The 22,389-nt window shown below is 30.1% G+C and overlaps 1 protein-coding gene, 1 long non-coding RNA gene and 1 pseudogene across 2 annotated transcripts; 2 read left to right on the top strand and 1 right to left on the bottom strand.

Annotated features, from left to right (window-relative positions):
* The first annotated feature begins 4,598 nt into the window (after positions 1-4,598).
* On the top strand, positions 4,599-7,137 carry LOC107944333 (uncharacterized; annotated as a pseudogene).
* A 2,057-nt stretch (positions 7,138-9,194) lies between these two features.
* On the bottom strand, positions 9,195-11,216 carry LOC107944332 (autophagy-related protein 8C). The gene is made up of 6 exons (XM_041102648.1): positions 10,970-11,216; positions 10,795-10,846; positions 10,420-10,475; positions 10,271-10,323; positions 9,941-10,059; positions 9,195-9,475 (listed from the first exon to the last, which is right to left on the bottom strand). Exons 2-6 carry the CDS (start codon positions 10,829-10,831, stop codon positions 9,369-9,371), a joined length of 372 nt encoding a protein of 123 aa, XP_040958582.1. The 5' UTR covers positions 10,832-10,846; positions 10,970-11,216; the 3' UTR covers positions 9,195-9,368.
* A 10,060-nt stretch (positions 11,217-21,276) lies between these two features.
* On the top strand, positions 21,277-22,319 carry LOC107935368 (uncharacterized). Its single transcript, XR_001694200.2, has 2 exons — positions 21,277-21,499; positions 21,731-22,319. It is a non-coding gene; the product is annotated as an uncharacterized lncRNA (long non-coding RNA).
* The last annotated feature ends 70 nt before the right edge of the window (positions 22,320-22,389 follow it).

The raw sequence follows: 22,389 nt of genomic DNA on the forward strand, positions 1-22,389 counted from the left end.
TTAGCGTTGGTCGACGACGGTGAGCCGTCCTCTACCTGAGAACCAGAGAAACAACTGAAGAAGCTGATCAAGGGAGCCATGAAAAAATTAGGGTTAGCTTGCACAACTTTGAGGACTGATTCTTTTGCAAGAGACAAGTACTAGTAGTTGTTTGTTGGAACATGATATTGTTGGTGGTCTGGTCTCTTTATATAAGCAGGCTGTTGGGTTTTGAGAGAGGAAAGGACTTGCATGGAACCTGGACTGGTGTTGTAGCTTTCAGGCTGTTTTTGGTGTGTTGGAGGAAAGGATAAGAAGGTATGTGGCGTTTCATGCATGGTAAACAAGCATGAAAACGAAGGGGTTAAGTTGAAATTTCAACACAGTGCTCATAGTTGACTATTATCATCTTTGTAATTAAGTTAGCAACCTATGTAAACCATTTCAAATTAAATGACGTGTACTTTTGGGGATGTCCCGTGTACGAAAGAAAGAAGAATTGGTCGCACAAATATTTACTTGTAAAAAACAAAAAAAATCATGAGTAAAAAATATTTACTAATAGACAAATCAACGAAGAATACATGAGAAAATAATCTTAGAAGAGTAAAGCCTAAAACTTGAATACAAAGTTTTCTAAAAGATTTTCTCTAAAATTTTTCATCAAAACTCACGTAAGAGATATTATATGAATTTCCTAAAATAGGGTTAAGGAGACCCTTTAATTAGACTAATATTAAAATCCTAATATGACTATTACATTCCTAGATTATTCAGAGTTCAATTGAGAAAAGATAACAAAATTTAACTGAAAAAATATCCAATTTATGTGGGAATACTTTGCCACGAGTGATGATTGTTAGATAAAATAGTTCAATTAACTAGAAAAATAGGCAGCATCCTTAAAATTTTCAGTTAACTGATCGAATTAATTGAAATATTTTAGTTTGATTAATTTTTTTTTAAAAAATTTCGGTTCAGTTAAAGGTTAAAGAATTAAAAAGTTCAGTTAATTCAATTAATATTAATTTAGTTAATCGTTTGAACATCCTAAGTTTGACACACCGGTGGTACCTATTAAATTTTTTTTTAAATTTATCAGTGATGCGATTTGACTCGCTGGTGGCACTCATTAAATTTGTTTTTGTCTCAGCTTTGTTTTTTATTTTCTGACTATGGTTTTTAAAAAAAAAAATTAACCGGTGCCTCATGATACACTGACGATACGATTAAAATTTTTTTTCCATCAGTATACACATATTTTCACTGGCATTTTGGAAAAATACATACCAATGCCGCTTGACATAGTGACGATACAAAAAAATTCTTTTTTTTTAAATCACATGATTCACTCAAAAGGGAGGGTACTGCTGCCAATGTGTTAGGCAACACGGGCGGGGGCTGGTATTGCTAAAAACAACTCATTTTCATAAATAATTATCTCTCAACCCACATTCATATTTAATTAATATTTTATATTATTTACATAAAAAACGACTCATTTTAATAAAATGAGTTTTATTTTATATTTTTGGATAAAGTTTCAAAATCAATAAAAGATATTAAACAAATAAAAAAAATCAATGACTTATATAGTGTTTGAAAGATATTTTGATATAGTGTTTTTAACTTATTTTCACAGTTTTATATATAAAATATTTATTTTTACATCATAAAAATTAAAAATAATTATAAATCAAATAAAAAATAAAATCCAATTCAATTTGAGAAACTATAATTTTTAAACTTATATTTCATAGATGGTCCAAACACTTCGATTGGGACAACTTTTTGGTTTCTCAATTTTTCTTGATCACCAGACATTGTTAGTTCAAATGAAATCTCTTAAACTCAATGGAAATTATTATATTTTATCGGAGAATTTTTGGTATTCAATAATCATATTGTATTCTGACTAAATTGAGAATCGAACAAAATTAGATGTTTAAATAAGTAAAAGCTTTAGGATATTCTTTTCTGTTTTCACAAAACGTGAAATAGAGACTTTACTTAAAGAGAATCAAACTCTTTACCATTCGTCCAACAGATAAGAACAGACAAAGATAGAGTTTATAGCAAGAAAAAGCCTTGACCAGAAAAAAAAATGGTAAAATTACTGTATATTCCTTTCAAATCTTGTGAAGTTTCTAACTAATACAAAGATTTTTATTATTTTTCCAACAAAAACATTAGAGCAAGCTGAGCCTTTTACCCTTTTGTTTTTTGCTGCTTGAGTATATAAGCTTTTGGGCCGTTTTATTTTTGAAATATTAATTATAATTTCATTTTAATTATATTGAAAATTATTATTTAAATATAATTTTATATAAATAAATTTAGAATTAAACTAAAAGAATTATGAGAAATTTCTTAGAAATTATAAACATAACTTAGAAATTATATTAATTATAATTTCATTTCACGAATTATCTCAATTTCTTGGGAAATTTCAAATATTTCCAACATAACTTGACAGTAACACAAACTGCTTATTAAATGGAAAAAAATCAATAAATAGACACAAAAAGGGGTTCATAGAATATAGGATAAAGGTGCCCTTGGAGAAGCTGATATTCACAAACGAGAAAAATTCGATCCAATAGGGAAGTAACTCATCGGAATTGGTGGGCTTTTCTTAGCTTTGCTTTCCTTCAATTTAGCATTACTAGCAGTGTTAGCTTTGATCGACGACGGTGAAACCTTCTCTAGTTGAGAACCAGAGAACAACTGAAGAAACTGATCAAGAGAGCCATGAAAAAATTAGGGTTAGCTTGCACAACTTTGAGGACTGATTCTTTTGCAAGAGACAAGTACTAGTAGAATTGTTTGTTGGAACATGATATTGTTGGTGGTCTGGTCTCTTTATATAAGCAGGCTGTTGGGTTGTTAGAGAGGAAAGGACATGCGTGGAACCTGGACTGATGCTGTAGCTTTCACGTTGTTCTTGGTGTCTTCGAGGAAAGGGATAAGGTGTGTGGTGTTTCATGCGTGGTGAACAAGCAAGAAAAAGAAAAGGTTAAGTTGAAATTTCAACACAGTGCTCATAGTTGACTATTATCATCTTCGTAATTAAGTTAGCAGCTTATGTAAACCATTTCAAATTCAATGAGGTCTACATATATAAAATTATAAATTTTTGGAGGGCTAGGTTAAAAAATTTGTGTTGTGTTGTGTTTAGTGTCACAGGACTAACACTTAAATCTTGTAAACTCCGCAACTTTAGCTAGAAACTTAACTTTAAATCTGCAAAAGTCATCTTAACTGTCGAAAGTGAGAATTTATAAAGAAAATTCTTTTAAGTCACCGAAATAAAGTGAAAGTAAACTCAAAGCGGAAAAGTAACTAAAAAACCAAAAAGGCCATAAGAACTTTGAATGAAGTTTACAAATGAGGGAGAACGCCTCTATTTAAAGTTGAACTCTCCCAAATTCAACAATACTGTCTAAATTACATCAACGGTCAAAATTAAAGTCTATCTACAAAATACTATGCTTGTAGATTTTATCCGCATTTTCCAATTACATCATTTTTAGTATATTTTTTTTATTTTGAAATTTCATTTTTAGCAGGGCAAAGGGAGGGGCCAGACAAGGACATTGGCCACCTAAAATTAAAATTTTTTGTTTTAGACCCTGTAAATTTATAAATTTATAAGTTAATTCACAGTAAAATTATAGTTTAGCTCCCCAAAATAATAAAATCTCAATTTAGTCTCTCAAAAAATTGTGAAAATATAAGTCAATACAATGGTGAAATCGTATTTTAACTCCTATAAAAATATATAAGATAATCTCGTCTCCAAAAAATTTGTCAAGCTTCGCCCTGATTCTTAGTCTTTATGCTTTTTTAATTGAACCATTTCATTTGATAATCAATTTAATTGACCAAAGATTAAATCGATAACTAATTAATTTGCAAGTTGATTGATTCAACAGAATATTCGTTGGTTTAACTGATAAGACAGATTACCCTCCCCTAATTGATTCGCATCAAAGAACTTTGAAAACTATGAAAGTGCATGGTTCAGCCAAATGCTAAGGACCTAGTCAATTCATTCAGCCAAAATTTCCAACATAAATTGAGCTCCACACACTTTGAGTTATATAAATTACATCTTCAAATATCAATTTAATAATAAATTAAAATGTGCTATGGGTACTTACACTCTTTAATTATTTAAAATTTAATCCCTTTCAAATTTAAAAATAAAGTTAACGGATCCTTACATTAAAAGACGGTGGGCATAGAAAGAGGAAAACATTAACATTGGCACGATTTAGCTCAGAGAAATAAGGGTATCTTGCTAATCAGGGTCATGACAAGATGAATTAAATGATATTCTTTACTAAGCCGAAGGTGTATGACTCTCCTAAAATGAAAAATTGTTACTTTAATCCTCAAATTTTATAAAATATTAAATTAATATACAGCAAAACTATAATTTAACCCTTTAAAAATGTTAAATTTTTTATTTAATCCTATAAAGTAATACAACGATGAAATTACATTTTAGCTTTTATAAAAATGTAAGTAAAATTCCCTGAGTTGAAACATTTTCTGCTGCCCATACATATCATTATCCAAATACTTAGGCTTCCTTTGGATGCAACTGGTCCTCAGTGCGATAATTTTTTTAGGCTAAAAAAAACTGAAACGTTAATAAAGGCAAGATTGTTTGGAAAGCATTTCAGCACGTTGAAAATGCATTTCACCTCAGGTTTAATTCCAGACTGGAGCCTTTTGCTCCAGGAAAAATTTAGCAACTTCAGTTGCTTTTTCTTTTCCTCTTTTACCCGTATATTCTTCCTTCAGTTGCATTCTTCAGGTGATGTTTGGTTACCCTTCTTCTCTCCTTTCCCCTTCCCCTTCCCCTTCCCCTTGGGTTGCAAATCAGTTTGGTCAAGGACCTCTTCCAGTTCCTCCTTCATCCAGGTAAGGCTCCTTCTCCTTCTTCCGTTCTTCATCTTCTCTTCTCAGCATATTCTGTTTTGTTTCCTCTCTTTTTCTCTTTCTCTCTTTCTCATGCAAATCTACCATGAATTCTTCGCTGGGTCTTGGCTTAAGGCTGATGGTCGTTCTTTGATTTCTAACATTTTTATTTTAATGAATTATGCTGATTGTCATCAAATTGAGAGAAAGTGTAGTAGCCCATGAAGATTATAGATTATCTATTGGGTTTTCAGTCATTAACTTGGAATTGTGGAATTGTGGATTATGCTGTTTTAATGAATTAGCCGATGAATTATGCTGTTTTTGTTGGATTTTCAGTCATTAACTTGGAATTGTGGCCCGCATTGTACATCTGACGGCATGCATTATGATGGAGCTATCTATGAAGCTGCTGTTCAGATTATGCTAAATACATTGCTTATTGAATCTAATCAAACTCACTGCTACACCGTTGTTAACTATAGGATTAAAGGTGGAGACTTGTGACAAAAGAGCCCTGCTTTGCTATAGGACAGTTCTAAGAGACCTGCTTTGCTATACGGTAGGGAATGTTGGGGTAACAAGAAGCAATATATACAAAACACTAGTCTAGCCATGACACAAATGTTAAGATAGATGTAAGACTAAGGATGTAGTTAGATATGATGAAATTCATCTCAAAGTTGAGTAAGGTGATAGAAAACCATTTATATTGGTTTGATGAATAAAAGAATTGAACTGGTGTTGACTGAAATAAGGCTAAATGCTCCTCGATAGCAAAGTAGTACCATGAGAAAATGAACCCTGAGGAGAGTGAAATAGAACATGAAGTCATGTGCTCGGAGCCCTGGGCTTTGACCACGTGCCTGTTGAAGAAATTATGATGCTAGTAATGTTCCAAAAAAGGGTGGACTGGGGAGATTAAAACTTATTGTAACATCTACCCATACGGTAAACTTAAAGTAAAGTATGGCCTGCATTAGGGGTTTGAAAATGGTGGAGAAGAAAATTTGAAAGATGAGAGAGGGAATACATAAGCTCTGTTCGTGCATCTTTGTTTTGTTGACGTGTTGATTCAAAGAAAATCGTGTAAATCTAGTTTGACGATGTATATAAGCTGTTCATTTATTTGATATGTTAATTGGAAGGAAGTTGTGTAAATCTAGTTGAAAGGTTCTACTTTTCCAGAAAAATACCTGCTTCATTCCTTCTTCCTATTTCTTTTTGCTTAATCTGCATGCATATAACTCTGTTTGCATCAAATCTCAACCCCATCATCTGTCCAATTCATATTATCAATCTATGCTTTATGCCTAAGATGCAATTTGCAAAAAATAAAAGCATTGGCTTGTTGAAATAAGGTGCAATATGCATATATGTGTGTGTTTGATAATAAAGTCTAAAGAGTAGTCCAATTTATCCGCAAAACATGCAAAATTTTCTTTTTCTTTTGTCGGTCAAAATGCATGATTTCCTTATAGTCTCATGTTTATTGTTGAATGCTCAAATATTGAGAAGTGTATAGTTTGATATTATCCCTTTTTCGGGTTCGAGGCCCACTAGTGCCGAAGTGTTGCTTCATTAGCTTCTGAAGTTCAGAGTTGCAGACTTTATACAACATTTTCCCTTGTACAGGTTCATTGTTCACCAAGAAGTTTTTTTGGGGTAGAGGATTTTCTTGATGATGATAATAGCAAGCCATACACTTATCAGAAAGGAAAAAAGTCGAAGAATCCGAACAAGCATGTCTCATTTAAACAACAGACCAAAGCCTACATGGAACCATTTACACTCGATGTCTTCATCTCGAAGCGGTTTGTTTCCGCTTCTGTCACACATAGGGTGACATGTAAGCAAGTTGCAGTAGCAGGCACAAACTCGAAAGACATTAAAGCAGTACTGAGATCCAGATCGGACATTCCGGCTTGCTTGGCAATCGGGCTGATATTAGCTAGAGAGCGAGAGAAGCCGATGTGTATACAGCTTCTTATACTCCCAGGGAGAGGGATAAATTCGAAGGCAAAATCAGAGCTGTGGTTCAATCCCTCATTGATAATGGAATTGATATTAAAGTTTATCTTGATTGAATGATTTGAATTCAGTTATTGATCTTTACACTCTTTACTCAAACCTTTTGAAAGATATTGTGTTATTTAATTAAGCTTGTGAATATGCTTAACTGATGTATTTCTCTCTCATTTCTATTTACATTTTGATTTGAAGGCCTAAGCTTGAATTCATTCTAGTAGCTTCTAAGCTTAATCAAGTTTTCTTATTTTCAACTGAGTAGATGATATAAATTAAAATATAAAAATTTATGGTATTTTGAATTTTAATCTTAATATAAAAATAAAAAACAGTTTCAAAATAATATTTATTATTTTATAAAATATTGGATATTTGGTTAAGATATATATATTCTCAAAGAAAATAAGAAACACATCTATTGATTAAACTTTGCTTAGTTGACGTGGATTTTTAATTCGTTAACACATATTTATATTCGATATTTTTGTAAGAGCAATACAAATAAATATAATTGTAATAATTTTTAATTATTTATTAATTTTGTAATTGTTAAATAATTTTAAAAACTTCTATTGTATATCATTTTAATCTAATGTCCTTAAAAGTCATTTTCTATTTTCACCTCACCGCTACAGCTGCGTTTGAATCCAAACACACACTCCACCGTTGTTTCTAATCTCACTGCTACAGTATCCAATCTCACCGCTACAGTAACTAATCTCACCGACACCGCTGTTTTTAATCTCACCGGAGCTAAACACACCGCCCATCCAAACTAAGCCTAATCTAAAATTGAGATGCTTTGCATTTAGATTATTTTAATTTGAAGTTTGAATTTTTTCAAATTGTATCGGTATAAGTTTTAATTACTTTAATTTTTTTTATCATTTTAAGTTTGAGTCGATATTATTTTCGAGTTAATTTGAAGTTAAATTAGATGAGTATAAATGATGGATGTTTCTTAATTAGGTTTGGTCTTGAACTTACATTAATCTGATTTTTTCAGTTTATCTCTAATAATTTGCACTTAACACACGTTCTTAATGAAAAAATACAGCGACACATTTGAGTTATAAAAATAATTTTTCCAAATATCAATCAATAAAATGGTACAAAAATGAAATTTCTTACAAAAGAATACACTAAACTCTAACAGTAGATGTCCTAAACAAACATTATTAACATTGTCGAAGATGAAAACAATTTAAGACAATTCTCAAAAGAAAAAACAAAGAGTTAATTAGAATACAACTCCAACATCGGACTTGAGACCAATCTGTCTCGGGACATGAGCGTTTAAAGTAGGGATTCCAACTTATACTACTTCGACCAACAGCTTTCATAACAGGGAAAGTTTTGATCCGATAGGGAAGTAAGTAATGGGAATAGGAGGGTTGTTCTTAGCCTTGCCTTCCTTCAATTTAGCATCACTACCTGCTTTACTAACGGTTGACGATGATGGTTGAGTGTCTTCTCCTTGGGAAGCTACCTTATTAGAACCAGAGAAGAAACAAGTGAAGAAACTGGTTGAAAAGAAAGCCATTGAGAAAAGATTAGGGTTTACCGAGCAGTGTTTTTTTTGCTGTGTTGTTGGACATAATATTGTTGGTGGGTGTCTTATATAAGCAGGGTGTTGGGTGGCGGTGAGGAAGGAGAGAGGAAAAGTGGATATAAAATGATGCATGGATCCTGGACTGTTGAAGTAGCTTTCAGGTGCCTTCTTGGAAACAAAGGCTATGGTGGTTTTTCATGAGTGCCCAACAAGCAAAAGAGAAGCAAAGGGTCAACGTTAAAAATTCAGCAGAGTTCATTGTTTTGACTAACTACGATCTTCATTATTAAGTTAGCTGTAATTTATTATTATTTCAATTCATTATTTTAGGGTTTAGTTGATTTCGTATTCGACTAATTATCAAATTAATAAAGTATAAACAGAATCAAAATTAACAATCATTTAAGTATAGAGATGAGTGCAGGGAATCCCAACAAAAACTTTCGACTCGATTCTTTTAAGTTTGAAGCTTGAGTTCTTCAAGTAAATTTTCAAGCAATTTTGAATGAAAATGGACTAAAATCAATTCGAATGCAAATTGTTAACCTTTTATAACTAAAGCCAATATAACCATTGATTTGTCTTCTCACCTTGCAATTCATTCAAGACTCACATCTTCAAATTTGAGCTACAAAGTCATTTCTTGATTAATCATTTTCCACTAATCAAAATATCTTAAGTAAAAGCATAGAAATACCATTAGAAATCAGTGATAAAGTTAGTTTCAGACATTAAATTTACAGAAAAACAAGGTTCCAAGTCCAGACAGTTAAAAGTAAACACCATCGTAAAGGGCAAAGCATTTACACAAGTAAACACCATATAGAATTTACACCTTTTCTTTGAGCTATATATACATAAGCTTTTCCATTGCATTGAATCATGCTAAAAGTAAAGGGGAACCAAATGTGTTTTCTCCACTGTAAGTCATGTAAAGAAAGCCATCCTCATCCCTGTTTTCCTCGTAAATCGCGGACATCAAGGCGGCTGCGTCGGAAACAAAGAAACAAATAAGCCTCACAACTAGAACCCAAAAATAATGGGTAAAACTAACCATAGCACCCCTCCACTAGGAGTCGGATTACATTTTATCCTCTCTACTCAAAAAATGAGTAAATTGATCCTTGTACGTTAGATCAAAGAACAAATTGATCTTTTCTGCTAAAAACTGACGTAGTTGACAGAAAACCCAAACAATTATATGTGACATGCCACGTACATCTCTTGAAACATGGACCAATTTTTAACAGTAAAAATGAATGGAACTTTTAACAAAAGGATCAATTTGCTCATCGATCAAACATATAAGGACTAATTAGCCCATTTTTTGAGTAGAGGGGACAAAATGCTATCCGACTCCTAGTACAAGAACTTCAATGGTACTTTTACCCAAAACAAAAAATGATTTGAGTTATACAATACTTGGAGCTATAACGTGTTTATACAACTCACCAGTAGGTGGGAGAGTGTTCTTCACAAAGACAAATATAGCTTTCTCAGCACTAAGCTTAATCCTTTTACGAACAACATAAACGAATTGCCCCACAGTCAAATCAGCAGGAACGAGATACCTGAAGCCATGATCGAAGAAGAATATTGAAAAAAAGAACATTGACCGGGATAAGAGTAGGTTTATCTTGTTCAATTCTTGAGAACTCATTAACATTGATGATCCAAGCAGATAATAGACACGAGATATCGTTCACTAGAAAGTGAGTTTGGCAAGTAAATATCATACTACAACGAGAGATTTCAATATAAAGAAGAGAAAATGCTACTAACTTCTTTTTATCAATATCGGGAATGTCACTTCGTTCGGCTTTCTCGACGATGACCTGCATTGGTTACTCATTAGCATTCAAGAACATTAAGAGACTAATATGGGATAAAAAATCAGCAGAATGGGAAGATGGTAACTCAAATATTCTTACGGGAATTCTGTCGGGATACTTTTCCCTGATTCGACCAGCTTCAGCCTGTCTCCTTTCTGAGAAAGGGAAATTTTCGAAAGGGGTGAATGAGTACTTACCGAAATTTTCTTCGATTAAATCGGATCAAAGAATAGGAGAAACATGACAAAACAAGGAAGATGCAGCAACTAGACTCAAAATAGGCGAGACAATATTCGAAGATAACAGATAAAGAATAAGAATCAATAATAATTATATAGTTTTGGATCAATTTTACAAATCAAAAAGATAAAACAAAGAATAGCCAAAGCAAATCTAATAGCTACAATCAAGCAGAAAATTCGACATTCATTAAAGGGGAAAACAGAAAAGATTAGGGGAATCAAGGAAGCTAACCCAAAGGATGTTCAAGCTTGAAGGAACTTTTCGCCATTGCAAAATTTAACACCTGATTATATATTCACTGTGAATTAGGGTTTCTAAATGAGAGAAAAAGGAAAAGAAAAGGCGAAAACATATGTATTAAAGTAAAAAATTGTCGAAAATAGCTTTCAGAAAGAAAAAAAAATACCCAACACGGAAACAACAAGGGAAAAGCTTCAAGAAATTAGGGTTTCTATATTGATTGATTGATCGCTCAAGAGGAAAAGGGATCGGTTTCAACTTTCAAGCAAAGAAATTTATAAGAAAAATTCAGAATTTATATAATAAAGGGGAGATTTTTGAGGCAACAACAAGAAAACCTTCAAAAGGTTTACTTAAATTCGAGGCGAAAACACGAAACCAAAAAGCTTAAGGGGTGCCCTTGCCCCGGTTACAAGGAATCTAATTCATCAAATTTTGCTATTAGTCCATGTAGTATGTATAAATTATGTATATAGTCCCTATACTTTAAACTGACCAAATTTAATCTCTATACTTATGGAATTGATCAACTTTAGTCCTTGCATATTCTTTGAACTTTAAAATTTCTATTGTAACCCAAACGGTAGCAATTAAATCTGTTTGGTTAAATTTTACTATTAATATTATACAATGCCTAAAGTTGTAGATTTAGTTTATACTCCAATTTGATCATTTTTGTGTTTTTTATCAATGATGCTTAAGCCAAATTGAACTGGTCGGTTGGGCCAGTTGGATTGAAAACAAATCGGGATATCGATTTGAAGATAGTCATTAGACCGGTTGACCCAAGAATCAGTATGGGTCGATTGAACCAAATAAAAAAAGGTTGAACTAATTTTTTTATTTTTTTAATAATTTATTTAATTGAACCAGATAGGCTGGTTGGATCGGTGAATCGGTGACCTAACTGGTTTGACCATTGTTTGGTTTTAAAAACCTTGTTTTTTATACCTTTCAATTTTGAAATTTTAGTCTTCATATAAACAGGGTGAATCCATAAAAAATTTTAGGGGCATAATTAAATTATAAAAGTTTGAGAGATTAAAATACAATTTTATCATGTATTAATTTATTATTACATTATTTTTGAAAGGATTTAACAAGATTTTTTTTGAGTCAAAGTGCAGTTTGACCAAATATCTATTTATCATTTAAACATTTCTTAAGGGTTTGCATAACAATTTTTTTCATTTTTGAAGGGGCCCTTCAGTTCGTCCTTGGATACAAATGAAGTCATCAATTCCGTTAACTAACGATTTTTGTTAATAATATGCGGAATAACAAGTTGATATGACATTGTACATGCGATAATATATTTGTCTTATACAATTTTGAAAATAATAAAATTTAATTTTATAAATTTAGTAGCTACCATTTAGTCAGGTGTGGACTTTAATCATAATTTATGCATAACATAAGGAGTAGCAAAAAGAAATTGAACCTAATCTAATTGGGACTGCCCAGCTAAAGTATTAAAGCAAGCTTAAGTTAGTTTAGATATCTTTTTAATTAGGAATAAATATCAAAACTATACATAAACTTTGATTTTTTGTGATGTTATACATAAAATTTTAATTTGATTCCATTTTCACAAATTAGCACAATTTACGTTGATATATTACATACGCAAATAATTATATTAGTCTAATATGAAAATAAATGTATATATTCGTTTCTCTAAATATGTACAATAGAATCAAAATCAAACTTTCATGTGTATATATAAACCACAATTCAGGTTTCATATGTATAATTGCACCAAATCAAAGTTCCTGTATTAAATTGTGTATTAGATCAAAATTTATATATAAATTTGATATTTCTCCCTTATAATTATCATTGAAGTTTGGCTCCAATGGGCTGCCATGAACAACAATAAAGGGGGTTGGTTTAGAATTTGATGGGCATTCTTACTAGTCGATAAGATTTATAGCAAATAAACGGAGTTGGGATTATTTTTTATTCAGGTTTGAGATTTGGATCGGATTATTCGGATTTTGATCACTTTATATTCAAATAATTTCGGTTTAGGTTATTTTTTGTTTTGATCATTTTAGTTTGAATCGTGCTTAGGTTTAACGGATTAAAGTTATTACTTTTTTATGATAAAATTATGTTAAGTCAAGCTTGAATTGTATAACATTTTTATTGTCAACCCTATAAAAGAATAAATAGTTAAAACTCTTGTATTTTTTTTATTAAAAAAACTCCAAACAATAAACTGTGTGTTGGCTTGATGGTCAAAGTGTTCACCGCTCCAGGTGAGGCCTGATGTAATGACCCAAAATTCACAGGCACCGGAAAAGTGAATTATAAGGCCTCCGTCTTAGCAAACCTAGTTCGTAAATAATTATTAGGAGTAATCATGAGTCTAGTTGAGTGTTTAATTAGTTTCAAATTGGGTGAATTTAGTTTAGTTAATAGATATTAGGAAAAAGTACTGAATTGAATAAGGTGTGAAAGTCTAATTTAGATTAAAAGAATATAAGGGGGACTAAATAGGCAATTAAGCCTATTGTATTATAAATTATTATAATATTTTATGATTGTTTAATTATAAAATATATTTTTATTATTTTATTATTTTATAAATTAAATTGATTATATTATATTATGAAATAAATTAAGAAAAGACAAGTGTAAGGTAAAAATAAAATACAAGTGTATTATTTATATATAGTTAGTAAAAATATATTTTATTATTTATTATTAATTAGTAAAAGATTTTTATATGATAAATAAATTGAAATTATGACAAGTGGATGGTGATGATAAAATACAAATGTAAAATATATATGTGTACATTTGTAATATTTATATTTTTTATTAAATAGATATTTATTATTATTGTTATTATTTAATTGATATTATATTATTAGATTAATGAACAAATTAATAAATTGAAAAATGTATGGTGATAGTAAAGTGCAAGTGTAATAAATCATATACATACAATTTAGTTTCTTTTCTTGTAATTTTGATGTTTCTGGAGTCCTAGAATTTAAGTTGAAATTTTGAAAATTAGTAGATGTTTTAGTGGGGTTCATGTTGAATAAATGATTGAATTAGGGATTTATTTGATAGGATTATTGATTAGAATTGATTAAAGGATTAAATTGTAAACTAGGCTATAAGTTTTGTGTTGTAGGGACCAAATTGAAAGAAATTCGAAATTATGAAATTATGATGAAAATTTGATAGTTAAATTTAAGTTTAGATGGAATTTGGATAGGAATAAGATATAAATTGTAATAGGAAAATAGATGAATTTAGTTTAGGACTAAATTTGGAATTTAAGTGAAAGTTAAATAGAAAGTTAGTATTTAATATAAATTAGTGATATGTTAATGATTGTAAATTATTTTAATTTTCGTAGCTAGCAAAGAACCCGAGACATCGGAACTGAAAGGAAAATAAAAAGTTATCGAGGAGTAATCGCGAAATTCGGGTTTGTATTACTATAATTCAAGTTATTCATTGTTAAATATTAATTTTAAATTTATTTAATTTATGGCAAGTAAATATTGAGGTAAGTAACTTTATTGAATTGAATTTAGAAAATTGAATTGAATGAGAAATATGTGTTAGTATGGAATTGAATTTTGATTAGTGAATGAAAAAAAAAGTGAATTTGATATTGAAGGTAAATTTTGAAATGAAAGTGAGTTTGAATTGAGAATTGGAAACCCTGTTAACTAGTCGGGCTGAGCCGAATATAGTTGGCATGTCTTAGGATTGAAAGAGTTCAGGGATACTTCGACCTCGAGTCGATGAGACATTGGGTGTCACTATTTTACTTCGAATAGATTCGATGAGATACTGGGTATCACTTTACTTCGGCTAGGCCAATGAGACACTGGGTGTCAACTTTGCTTCGAACTATCCGATGAGGCACTAGGTGCCAATTTGGTGTGTATGGTTAGATCCGTGTATCCGCCAAAGTCTGAATTTTGTTAATAGGGGTAATTAATTGAAAAGTTAAATCGAACGAAATGAATCAGTTGAGCCATTGAAAAGAAACGTGATTGTGGAATATAATTTGAAAATGTGAATTGAATATGAAAATGCGAATAGAAAGCATGAACTAAATGTTCATGAGATAAATAATGGCTCAATGTGATAGTATATGATATTAACTAATGAAAGCCAAATTGAATTGTAGATATTGAAAAAAAAAGTTAAATATGAATTAGTTTGGTAAATTTTTAAAGTTGAATGATTTAATTTACTTGGTTATTATATTATAATTTGAATTATAGTAATACCACTGAGTATGATATACTCAGTGTACGGTTGTTTCGGTGTTCAGGTTAGTAGAAATTAATGTTCCGGCTCAGCATCTAGAGCGATCCCGACTCCAGTGCAAAATTTGGTGATGTAATCTTTCTTTTGGTAATGTGGCATGTGCTTAGGTGTTATATTGGTCACTTGAAAGTGTCTTATGCTTTTGGTTGAAAATGATACTAAAATAATATTTTGATACTTGGTGTAATGAAATGGAAATAGAATTATAATAACATATTTGATATATTTGGTAATAAGTTGAAATAGAATGAATGAAGTTTATTAATTTAAACAATATATGCAAATATTTATTTAGTAAATTGCTAAGTTGATGTTTAAGATATGTTTAGGTGTATTTGAATATAAAATTATATGGATTGTGATATTGGTTTTGAATTGATTGCGGTTTGAAATTGTAGGGAAGGTTAAATATTTATAAAGGGGTTATATTGAGTTTTTTTTTTAGAAAAAAAAATGAAATCAATTAGTAATAAAAATATTTATATGAAATTATGATTAATTATAATAAGTTTGTTATTTGTTCAAGAATTATTTGTAGATTGTCTGATATGTCTGGTAATGCCTTGTAACCCTGTTTCGGCGACGGTTTAGGGTTAGGGGGTGTTACACCTGAGTTCGAATCGCGTTGCTATTAGGACTTCACCCTGTTCTTGTAATTCACAAAAAAAAAATTCCCAAAAAATTCTTTCTCATTTATATTAATTGCTAGTTCAAAATTTGAAAGGATTTAAATAAAAATATTAGGCCTGTTTAATATTTGAGTCGAGCTCGAACATTCAAAGGCCAAGTCCAATTCAACCCTATCCGTTTTATATGTTTATAATATATTTTATTATGTTATTTATATTAGATCATTTATAAAATAAAAATAAAAATTAAATCTAAGGTAATATATAATACAATAATTTAAATATTAAAGAATTTTAATATGTCCGTATATAATACTATACTTTAATTTGATCAAATTTAGTCTTTGTACTTTTTAAAATTGGTCTATTCTAGTCATTGTACTTTTGAATTTTAGTCTTGGTACAAATAGCAATTAAATTCAATTATTAGTCATGTATAATGCGTACAATTTTATATTTTATCCATATTCTTCAATTGGATCATTCTGAGTCTCTATATTTTTTAACACTTGAAATTTCAATCTTAACGCAAATGCCAGTCATTAATCTATTATCTAGATTTTTTGCGAATAATATGTGAAAATAACAAGCTGACATGGCATTACACAATATGATCATACGTTTTTTGGTGTATCAAAATTTTAAAATAAAAAAACTTAATGAATTTAACAATTATCGTTTGATGATTACTATAAATTAAATCAATAACTTTCCCAAAATACGAGAATTAATAGTGAAAATTTTGAGCACTCTTTTGTGTTTATTAACTTCCTTTCATAAATTGTGCCGTGATCTTCAAGTATCAATGATCTGAAAAAAGTATACCACTAGCCTACTGCCTTAGTTCGATGGTCATCATTTACTCATCCCCGAAAATGATGGTTAATTCACTCGTTTGCAATATATTCTATTACCGAATTTAGGGTTTTTTTAGTGACGAAAGATAACACGATAAATAAATAGATAGATAGATTGTATAGCAACGATAGTACAATTTACAGAGTCTTACGTGAAAACAAAAGTAGGGATATATCATTGAATGAGTCGGTATATTTGGGATTCCTTTTTTTCTTTTCTTTTCATGATTAATCGCAATTATGGGTGCTCTCTCAAATAGTAAATTATTAAAAATTAAATGTGTATCATTCTCGTGAATAAGAATTGAATATCCGACCATATGATTAAGGAAAAAACGTATCCTGCACTTTAAACCTTTTATATTGCCACATGAGTAAATTATAAAAAAAAAGTATTAACTAGATGTAAATATACGAGCTCTTATATGTGAATATATATATATTTAGGATTTAGAGTTTAGATTTATAGATTAATATATATTAATAAAATTTAAAGTGTAGTTTAGTTTATCTAAAATAAATGCATTTCTTTTATTAAGGTCAATGGTTTCCTTGTATGATTTCTTTATATTTATTATATATATATTAATCTATAAATCTAAATTTAAAGAAAAAAAATTTATTTTAAAAGTCTGAGCTCTTGTCTCATCAAACGGTGAAAATGTGCAACACACTTTGTTGGCTATTCCTAAGGCAGTAGGTGTACACCTTAAAATATTCCTTTCTTAAAAAATTTCATATTTCATTTTCTTTTTACAATCGAGTCTTAGTTCGATTGATATTAGTATTATTATCAATGCAAGAGGATATGAGTTCGAGTGCGTTAAAGCGTGTTATCCTTCTATTTAAGGATTAGGGAATGACTATGCCTAGTTCTAGGTATTGTATCAAAAAGAGCAAATATGGTAATAATATATAATGAGATAGACGCTAACCACGAGTTTTATCAAAATAATATTTAATGCTTTATCAATATATAAATTGTTAAGTATAACTCTTATTTCAGTCAAATTTGAGAAATAATCTTCCAGTTAACTCTGTTTATTTGTTTCAATCAAACTCTGATTATTGTAGATTATTTTATTGTTACCTGACCTATGAATTTAGCCTATAAATAGGCTCTTTTACAACCTTAGAAAATACACCCATTAGAGAGATTAGAACTCATAACACATTTAGAGAATTTTGTGTTTACGTTTTAAGGATAGCATGTTTTCAGGGTTTAGTTTTTGTCTCCATATTTTATACTCTTCATTCTTTTGCCATTATAGTAAAATTATCTTTATCCGTGGTTTTTATCCTCTTTGGAGGGTTTTTCCACGTTAAATTTGTGTGTTCAATTTCTTAATTTATTCTACTATTTTTACGTATTCATTGTTTAATCGAGCCGATCCCCAACATAAATCTCATACTCCATCAATCAACAATAAATCACACTCGTTAAATAATATATGATTCACCATAATTCTAAACTTGAGTGGTCTAGTAGGTAAGCATATACCATCAAACAAGACATTGATAGAATATGAGCGGCAAAATTATTGTTGTATTAAAGGCATCTAGTAAGTGGTGGTAGCCAACCAAAGTTCATCATTAAACAATTGGAAATTTGATAATTAAGTGCCTTATATTTCTATTTCTTTTTCGAGATTTTGGAGAGCCAATTACGATCAAGTTTATGTATGATATTAATATATTTTATATTTATTCAAGTTAGTACAGATCAAAATATGTATTTAATTTTTTTTCTAATCCACTTATATTTATAAATGATTAATTTAAACCTGTTTTAGCCCACCCATATTATTTAAAAATATATTATTTTTGAATTTAATATTTTAAATATTTTTCATTTATTGGCAATTTAATTTAGACAACTTAAATTTTTTAAACATTTACAAGTATTATATTAGAATATATTTAATTTTATGTGATATGAAAATAAAATAAAAATATATTACAAAAGTATAAAATGGGACTAGCTGGGTTAGACTCAAGCTTTAAATGTTAAATCCAAGTTCAACTTATATTTTAAATGAATCTTTTTTTTTCTTCGAGCGTGAATAAATAACTTGATTCATAAACAGGTTTAATACATAATGTAAAGGGGCATGTGGACAATTACAATTTTACTCCTATAATTATTAAATTATAAATTTAAATATGGTAAAATTACACTTTGACCTCTCAAAAATGGAAAGAGAAATTTGTTTAGTCCCAAAAATGACGACTCTCAAAATTTTTCTAAAATCCCCCCTACATAATATGATATTAGATATAGCATTACATATAGAGAGTTATATTGAACATACATTGATGCACAAATAATTTCAAGAATCAAAAAGTGATGGAACATGTTTTGTTCACTGCTTTTATTAGGGGGGTAAATGCTTCAAGCATATATTCACCATGAGGGGTCTGTCAGTAAATCAGAGAACAGTCTTAAAAGACAAATTATTTAAAGTTTAGGGTCCCATGGCTCAATCTTTATCATTTATTTTGTGTCTTACACATGCTCTTCTTTTTGTTTATACATATTAAACACAGATACTTATATCATGTTAAAATTCCCAGAATCTTCAGAGAATATATCATGTCATCAATGATGCAATGTGCTATTAAGTTTTAAGGACCTACATAAAAATTTCAAAAATTTGGAGGGTTAATTAGAACTTTTAAAACTTTTGTAAGGCTCAATTAGATTTCCTAAAAAATTGGAGGGGACTAAATTTTAAAGGATATGAATTTGTCAATTTTGATCCATACTCAATAATTTATCTAATTTTGATTCAATTCAATTTAATCATAAAAATTCAAGAAATAAATCTGAAATAAATTTTTAAAACTTGATTCGGACAGACTTAGCCCAAGTTGATATACTTATCGATTTCCATGTTTATAGTTTGAAGTACTAGAGTTGTACAATTACGGAAGGGTACATCTTTCGACTTATATTAGTGTAAAATTAAAATAATTTTATAATTTTTTTACAATTAATATTTTAATTTATCAATATAATTATATTTCTTAAACATATAAAATTTAGAACGTGTATATATTATAGCAATTTAAAATATAGTTTTTATTAATATATTTAACATTAAAAGTATTTTTTGTAGATGAAATATGGAACATGACTGGTCAAAATATATAAACTACGTTAAGTACAGGTTACTGGACATGCTAAGTCGATGGCTTGAACCACCCTAACTTAGACCGTTGAATTAGGATTTTTTTTTTTTTGGTGGGCAGCAGCTTGAGTCTTGCTCGAGCTAGAAAACCCTAAAATCAACTTTACTACCTTCACTAATATTGTGCGAGGGACTTAACTAAAATTTTTAAAAATTTTGCTGACCTAATTAAATTTAATGAGGCCAGGCCTTCCTCAGCTTCAATGACAGTTTGCCTCTTACATCTCATTATAAATTTTGATCTTGCCTGCTATTTTTGATACAATACTTAAAATTACTCATAGTCCTAACCCATAAATAGGAGGATGATGCACTTCAGCGCACTCGAACACACGTCTCCTGTATTGGCAATAATGTCTATACATAATTAATATATATATTATAGAAAATGAAGATCAAGCATTGGACCACGGCCTCTAAAATTAATACCAACATTTAGGATATCATATAGTATTTAGTATTTTCTAAGGTTATTAATTGCAAAAATTATGTGCCCTACACATTGGAACATTCAATATGGGCAATATAGCTTATATGGTTTTATATACAAAGGGTTTTGCTAACTTACTTTTTGATTTATAATAATAAATTAAATAATATTATTTTCAATCTTTGGTTCTTAAATGCGACATCTCTTTCCCAGAGATCTGGTTTAGTAAATAGACACAAAACCTAAAAGAAAATTTAAGTTCACCAACCGAAGACTTTATTACAAAGCTTCCCCTTTTTTAAATTAAAATAATATTAGTGGAATTTCGGACTAATTTGTGCATATGTTGTTTTTTTTTTAAGATTTAAGGAAAAAGGTTAATTTTGGGAATAGAGTGTGAAAGCATGTTTAGCTGGACGAGTTTTTGCTGACATATCAAGAAAGTGTGCTCAACTAGAAGCGCTTTTTGAAAATTCCAAAGAAAATGTATCCAGTTAGGCGCGTTTTTCCTGACATATCAATAAAAGCTCCTCTAACTGGACGAGCTCTCTTGACAACTATGCGGAAAGTTCGCCTAGTTGGACGTGCTTTTTATACTCTCTCTCCAAAATCGACCTATTTCCTCAAATTTTCAAAAAAAAACCTATTTGGCCAATTAAAGAAAAAAACGATATATATGACTAATTTAACCGAAATTTTGATTTTTAATATCTAATAATCATATTAATTTTTAAGTAAATTTTAAGTTTAAATCGGACCAAATCTCTAAACGAGAGTAAAACTCTCTCAACACTATTTTTTTACAAGATTGAAATGCAAAATTTTACTTGAAAATAGGGGCAAAGGAAGGTACATGACGGTGACCTTACCCCCCTCCAAGAAATAAAAAAAAGTCTACATTGGTATTTTTAATTTTTAAAAATTATAAATCAATATAATAATAAAAATATATTTTAGCGCTTCAAATTTCTTTCATATATTCCACCTCATAATTAATACAAAAAATTGAAAACCTTGATTAAAACCTTTATATTTAATATACCAACCTCCTTTTTGTTCTTGGGTTGGTGCCAATATTCAATGCTTACCATACCCTTTTCATGTCTCCTCTCTCTCTCTCATTCATTGATGAGAATCTCTTAAATTCACTCTACCAAAGAGCATAAGATCCCCGCCTATTAATGCGTCTTGATCTCTTCATTACCCTATAACCTATTCTTCTTTCACGAGTCTTAAAACCCTTTCTTCTTCATCATGTTCTATGACCATCACTTCAAGTTGAAGGTAAGCTTACTTCACCATTGTTCTGAAACTCATGTATTGATTTTGAGTGCGATCGAGATATTGGTGCGGTTCAATCAGATAGAGCTTCACTCTTAAAAAAACAGGAAATAGTAGAGTTGTGTTTTATTTGATTGAGCCGTGCCAATATCACGCACAGTAGCTCATGGTTTCTGTCAAGGGAGGTCGTTATATAAGTCAGTATCAGATTCTCAATGAGGGTATTATTCTCAGGATGTCTATATAGTAGGGCATGAGTTTGAGGTAAACCAAAATTAATACCGAACATTACCTCCATTAAGGGTCCGAGACTGTCCCATTGAGCGAGCTACCCTCAACAGGTATATATACACACCCTTTTTTCTCTTAAACCTGCAATGGATTATTAGGCTATTAGACTCTCTTTTTTGGCCATATATACAAAATGATTATAATCTAAACCCTCTCTCTTTTGATAAGATTTTGAATATGCAGGCTTTATATTGTGTAGTATATGTATATATATCATGTGTGGAGTTGCATGCAGAGCTTTCATGGAGGTTTTAAGTGGGGGTGCATCATACCTCAAGGAGAAAAAAGGACCATTTCAAAGTTACTGAGATTTTTTTCTGGAAGGCAATTAGAGCGGTAGAGTAGTAGGTAGGATAAATACTTTCTAGTGTAAAAGGTTTACAACTTTTTTGACAAATTGATATGGGCAGTTTGACAAGGCTTCTTTATAACACACTCCATGTATGTATGTATGTATGTATGTATGTATGTACGAACGAAAGATAAAACAATTGGAGGTCTATATTAATGAATGCCAACACTTCATTTCCAATGACCATTTCAACGTACTAATTAATGTTATATATTAATTTAATTTGATTTTCGACGTGACATAATTTTTG

Source organism: Gossypium hirsutum, chromosome D10 (assembly GCF_007990345.1).
Source record: "Gossypium hirsutum isolate 1008001.06 chromosome D10, Gossypium_hirsutum_v2.1, whole genome shotgun sequence".
NCBI lineage: Eukaryota > Viridiplantae > Streptophyta > Magnoliopsida > Malvales > Malvaceae > Gossypium > Gossypium hirsutum.

Excerpts from the sequence above, each read along its gene's own strand:
- LOC107944332 (XM_041102648.1), bottom strand. The coding sequence starts at position 10,831 with ATGGCGAAAAGTTCCTTCAAGCTTGAACATCCTTTGG. Across the intron at positions 10,324-10,419 it reads AGTATCCCGACAGAATTCCC|GTCATCGTCGAGAAAGCCGA; the intron begins GTAAGAATATTT and ends TAACCAATGCAG. Across the intron at positions 10,060-10,270 it reads CCCGATATTGATAAAAAGAA|GTATCTCGTTCCTGCTGATT; the intron begins GTTAGTAGCATT and ends TCATGGCTTCAG.